Source organism: Rhipicephalus sanguineus, chromosome 11 (genome assembly GCF_013339695.2).
Source record: "Rhipicephalus sanguineus isolate Rsan-2018 chromosome 11, BIME_Rsan_1.4, whole genome shotgun sequence".
Taxonomy (NCBI): Eukaryota; Metazoa; Arthropoda; class Arachnida; order Ixodida; family Ixodidae; genus Rhipicephalus; species Rhipicephalus sanguineus.
Genome location: NC_051186.1, coordinates 5,212,477 through 5,218,476, shown reverse-complemented (window position 1 = coordinate 5,218,476; position 6,000 = coordinate 5,212,477). Strand labels below are relative to the sequence as shown.

General features: G+C 43.6%; 1 protein-coding gene across 1 annotated transcript in view; it reads left to right on the top strand.

The window, feature by feature from the left end:
* Window positions 1-521: 521 nt before the first annotated feature.
* Window positions 522-6,000, top strand: part of LOC119374371 (cytochrome P450 3A30) — a 38,850-nt gene continuing 33,371 nt past the window's right edge. The window contains exon 1 of the mRNA XM_037644464.2: window positions 522-599. Coding sequence (XP_037500392.1) covers window positions 549-599 — 51 coding nt within the window. The 5' untranslated portion in view covers window positions 522-548. The remainder of the gene's footprint in view (window positions 600-6,000) is intronic.

Genomic DNA, 6,000 nt, shown 5'->3' with positions numbered 1-6,000 from the left:
CGGAGGCGAAACGAATCGTTTTCGCGGCTTACATATTCTTCGTTCGACAAGAAAGGGTTTCAGGGCGCGACCTTAGCGTGTACGACTCAAATGTGCAAAAGAGCCATCAGCATTTCTGATAGTCGACACGTGAAATATGGAAAGAACATATTTTGTTGTGTTTCTTTATTTTTGTTGGAATAGCTTTCTTTGTAATTCCTGCTGTTATACCATTGGGATAACTGGTTTTCTGCTTTATTTCTTAAGCATGGTAGGTGTTTCCTTTATTAAGCCGGTAAGTGTGCTTGGGAACCATTTTGTGTACGCACTGTTAAGAATAACTTGCGAGGAAGTGTTTGTCAAGCGAAACCGAAGTGTACATGTTTTGCACATTTTATGTTTAGCACGATGTAGTACACCGCCACCGGTTTAAGGTAAAGCCCCTATATATTTCAAATTTAGCGAAAAGTGTAGATCCAGTCGCCACGCCGCGCCATTGGCCGGTTGGCAACACGTGACGTTTTCTTCTTCCCGGCCCGCCCGAAGGGTCCAGCAGTTGATCGCTGTGCATGCAGATCGTACGGTTGTTTGCGTTTCTGAGCGTGGAGTTGGACGTTTCGGTAAGTAGAAAATATTTCACGCGTCTGTGGTGTATTGTTTGTGTAACTTAGAAGTGCTTATGGGGGTACCTTGCGTTTGAGTGGAGGCGAGAATTACGTGTTTTTATTCAACGTTTGCTGCATGATGCGCTAGCATGCCGGGCTTCTGCGCCTACGGTTACCGGAACCGCACGACGGATTTGCTCTGTTGCGTGTTTAAGTTCTATGCCATGCTTAACTGCTCCAACAGTCATAAGAAATTCTAAGCTTGAAAAATCCTATGCCTCTAGCTTCTTTATGTAGCTCAAGGAATTGCCTTTATTGTTGGGTTAAACAGCGGAGTGCTTCATACACTGTAGGCAATAGTGCTATTTGCTAGCAGCACACTTACATCATAATTACTGACAAATAACATCCCCTATTCTATTCTTTCCTTGGCTTTCTTGTCTGTTAGTTTCAGTTACTGTTGTGTCTAGCAAAGAAAAACGAGCGCTTAAATTCCCTTTCGTTCATTCATATAAGAGCATCGCTCAGGCAGACTTGATGCCTTGAGTTAGTATGCGAGGGATTATTGGTGAGCTGTCAGCTCGTAAAAAGGATCACGTGCTTCGTGACCTCAATAGGAAAAAAAAAACAAAAAAAACGAGTGTTTCACACTCGCCGTCATGGCTACTAGCGGTGCTGATTAACACTCCTAGGTTTAAATGCACATATATACCCCATAATGTGGACGGCAGGATGACCACCACAGTAGATCAGTGGTAGAGCAGGTCACCTGTTCGGTCCCTGCCGGCGGCAAGTTATCATTTCGTCTATTTTACTTTCTTCACATTTACATCATAATTACTATGAATACCGTCCCCTATACTTTCCTTGGCTTTCATGTCTGTTAGTTTCAATTAATTTTGTGTCTAGCAAAGAAAAACGAGCCCTTAAATTCCCCTTCTTTCCTTAGTCCACAAAAGAAGTGTTTTTTTCTTTCCTGTATATATGCTGCCTAATTGTAGCATATACAGGAAAGTTACTGTATACGCTACCAAAAGTTGGCGTATGCAGTAACTCTAGTGCAGCTGAAATCCCTGCGGCACCTGGCAGAGCAGATCTCAACCGCGCGATTTTTAAAGACGATGGTCTTTCTTGGGGAACTTAAACCAGAGAACACCCATAAACTTGGAGAAGGGAAACTGTACCTTTGACAGTGCAACGGAAATAGGGGTAGCGTTGGCGTTGTGAACTAAAGTAGCCGACCAAGAGATGCCGTTGTACAACAGGAAATGGAAATGAGTTTTATGCAATATGGCTGCCGTCTATCGTTTTTGGTTGCTGTGCAGTGGGCTCCGGTCGCGCGTGCTCATACAAAAGAAATAAATGTATATGCCACGTTTTGTTCACTTACCGAGCCCTGCGAGTGTCGTAATGAATCTTCTGAACTGTCTTTCGTGTGTATTCCGTGCCCCAACTGTGTGAAATGCTACGAAGGTGCCAGGAGACGCCAATGCCTCAGCTGTCATTAACGCACACCACACCGGCGATGTGTAAGCCTGATAATGTTTTATTACATATTCATAAATGATTACAAGACAAAGTACACCAATGAGCGTTCACACAAGCAAACAACGCGGTTACATGGTGAAGTAGTGGCTCATAAAGCGCGAACGCACGAGCAAGAAGTGCTACGAAAGGTATGTATACGCTCGTGTACGCTATAATTATTTCCCTATTTCCTCGTGCCAATTTTATGCAGCCTCTTTGGAACATCACCTGGCCGGTAGCCATGCGGAGAGAATACGATAGCTTGCAGCGCAAATCTCAGTGGCTGGCAAAACTCACTTCTCTCGATCTTTTGACTTCACATTGTGAAACCACCCGAATCCGTATTTTCCTAACTACTGGTTTGTTGCTTGACAAGTTTAGCATAGCAGGTAAGGTGCCGTGCTGGTAAATGCGAGGACGCGTGGGTGTGAATTCCCTCCACGACGGCCGCATTTGTTTTGTTTTATCGCCTAGGAAAACTAGGCGACAAAACAGATGCGGCCGCCGTGACGGGCATTTCGGTGGGGTGCGAAAACCGAAAACACGTGTACTTAGGTTAAGGTGCACATTAACGAACCCCAGGTGGTAAAAACTGATGCGGAGTACCCACTATGATGCGCGTCATAATCGCATCGTGGTTTCAGCACATAATTCTCCAAAACAATGAATATATTAAATTTCTAAGGATTCTACACTATTTTAACTGGTGGAGCGAACCTATAATAAATTCGCTCTGGACGAAAAATTATCCTAACGCCTAGTTTCTCTGTGCAGAGGCAATCGGCTAAGTTGTGTCCAAAGAGGCAAGTAATGGCTCGGAGTAGCACAAAATTTGTTTCAGCTTGCAGCTAACCGCAGACAAGTGGGCTGGGAAAATTCCAACCTTTCTTGGTAAAGAGCCCACTTGACAGCACGGCAAGTGCTCAGAAATTAATAGGTATGGTCTAATCATTGTGTGCGTTCCCATATTGTAAGTAACCACATGCTTAATTCACAACACAGATACATAACAAACACTTCATGGTCACAAAAATACTGTAGGAAATATCAGTACATTGCCTATAAACACATGGGCAACAAGTAAAATTGTACAACCAAGTCATGAGCTCCTTGGATTGCTCATCCTTTTTGCTTAGAACAGTTATAACAGGGCAGTATATGAGCACACAAACAGTCTTGCACTGCTAAGTCAATTTTTGCAGCAGACTTCCAAGTCTCTGCCAGGCTTAATTCTTTGGTTTTGAATTCTAAATACCACAGAATCCTAATATGTACAAACTAGTGGTGTGCGAATATTCGAGTGTCGAATTCGAATCGAATAGTACCTAATCGAATAATTCGATTCGACTTTTGAATAGCTAGTATTCGAAGTTTCGAATAATTCGACAGGACGAATACCTAAAGCGCGACAAAGGCCGATGGTGCAACTTGGTTAGGGTGGGGTGGCGAAAACTAACGCTAACATCGTTACAGTAGGCCTTCCGTTAAAACTTTCACTGACATCCTGGTTCAAAAGCGAGCGCATGCTGATCTTAAAAAGGAATATGTCATTTACGCACGTAGGAAAACACATGAGAATACTGTCAAGCCCTTCACAACTTCGTTCCCAAAACGAAGGCACGGACTTCTTGCGTAGTGCGGTCGCGTATGCTGCAAGCGCCATAAAACGTCCCGACTTTGACATGTGAAACCCTTTGCTTGTAAAAGTTTGTTCACGCTGGGCAGTCGCCACTGCCACACCGAACCACTCGTTCAGAAATTTCCATCGTTTCGCAGTTAAAATGCTGCTGTGAACGGGCGCCCGAAGATTTTTGGGCCCGGAGCACCCATGGCGATGAAGCGCAACATTACAGTTCATTCTTTATTCTTTATTCACCATTAGTACAGAAGGAGGTCCCGGAGTTACAAAATTGTCAGGGGGACCTCCTATTAGTCATTTGTCAGTATCAATAAATTGCATGATGGCAGAAAGCAGTTAAATAGTAAGAAAAAAAAAGATGCGAGATAATAATAAGCAGGGCATATAGCAAAAAAGAACAATGAAAAGAACCAGAGTTGTCAGATGAGCCGTATTGCGCGACCATGGGGAAGAAACTAGCCACCGTACCCCCCTCTGTTAGTCTTTAGGAGGTTTGGAGTGGCGCCGCTGACTGGAATGGCGGCTCTTCTATCAATATGCTTGCGCGCCCATAGAAACTGAAACAAAAGCCACACTCGACCAAATGCGTAATGGAACAGTCGGTACGCCGTAGCGTCCCCGATTTGTCCTTTGTCTTGCCGTAACTGGGGGCACACATTTCGTGTAAATATACTATTCGATATTCGATTCGATATTTTTGGCCACTATTCGTCACTACCCGATTTGATGTGAAATTTCACAATTCGCACACCCCTAGTACAAACATTTGCAGAAACAATTTGCGACAGTGAGCGCTGCAAAATCGGCCATTAGTCACCTCCATCATAATACGAAGCAGTTTCTCTGACACCTCTCTCAAGTGTGCTACAGCACCTATCAACAGATAATGCTTTTTCAAATTTTCTGACAAAATTGAAAGCTGCTTCTGTGGGCACTGTTAAATTACCTAGAGTCTTGTCTTCCATCTCCACTGCTTTGAACATCATGGATATTTGGTTTGGTGAAGACAAATCTTGGCTTTGTCTTTCAAGAGATCCTTGCACTGTGGGCATGGTGCTTTTTCCAGAAATGCTTGTACTAGGTATCTTGGCACGTAACAAACTATGTTTGATTCAAGTACATCTGCTGGTTTTTCGGTGTCTGAAAGGTTTGAACTGAACGTGTCGGCCAGAGTAGGACTTTTTTGATCGAGTCTTAATTTCTTTAGCTCAGTTAGAAGAACAGCCTTATCTGCTTCGCAGTTGCTGCCATCTGAAAGCTTGAAGAGCTTCCCGACAATGATATGCCTGAGACCCGCAGTGAATTGAAATGTGTTTGGAGTCTCGTTACAGCTGTGCTGCTGCCGAATGATCCCAAAGAAGTTCTCCAAGGAATCCTGATTCAGACTACGAGCGAGCAAAAATTTGAAGTTATAGGATTCCTGCAGATCTGCCCACAGCATACAAACTGCTTTAATTGTCACCTGCCGGCCCTAAATGGTTCTTGGTTGCCTAGGAGCTTTGAATTTCCAAGATTGAATCCATGCAATTCAAGAATGCAAGAATCCAATGTGCCCTATAGAGGTATTATTTGCATACGTCATTTTTCTCTCAGTTATCTTTACACAAGAACTGTTCAATGAATCAAACTGATCTATTTTCACAACAAGCTCGGCCGTGCTTGTGGCTTCTGGTGGTAGAACACTAAATGCTATGAATGCTTCTATTGCTAGATAGGCACTGTTGCTGAGCACCTGACTTGCTGAGCACCCACTTTACTTTCATGTTACCAAATGCACTTTCAAGATGTGCCCTCAGTGAGTTTAGGTAGGCATTTTAGTTTCAGGTGATGTGTTGATTCAAACAAAGTCTTCATATGCCCCCAGGAAGCAACCTTATCACCAATAGGAATATCACGCTTCCTCAGATTATTCCTCATACATTTCAACAGGAGAGGGACGTCAAAAAAGAAGGAAATCTTCTCTTTATCAGTAATAAAGAAAGGCCTGTCAGGGCTCACACCCAGTGTCCTTACAATAACGCAATTGTTGCTACCCTGGTCACAAACCAATGCTTTGACGAAGAGGGCACATGCTTTTAGCTCAATGATTAGCTTTTCAATCACATTGGGGCGCTGTGCGAACTGTCCCCTATCCTGTCAAGAAGGCCACTGGCTGTATCCATTTCTTCGCTATCCCAGAGACCAACACAAGCGCTACAATGTTCGCTGTGCCATTTGTTCTATCTCTGGCATTATCAACATATCCATGTA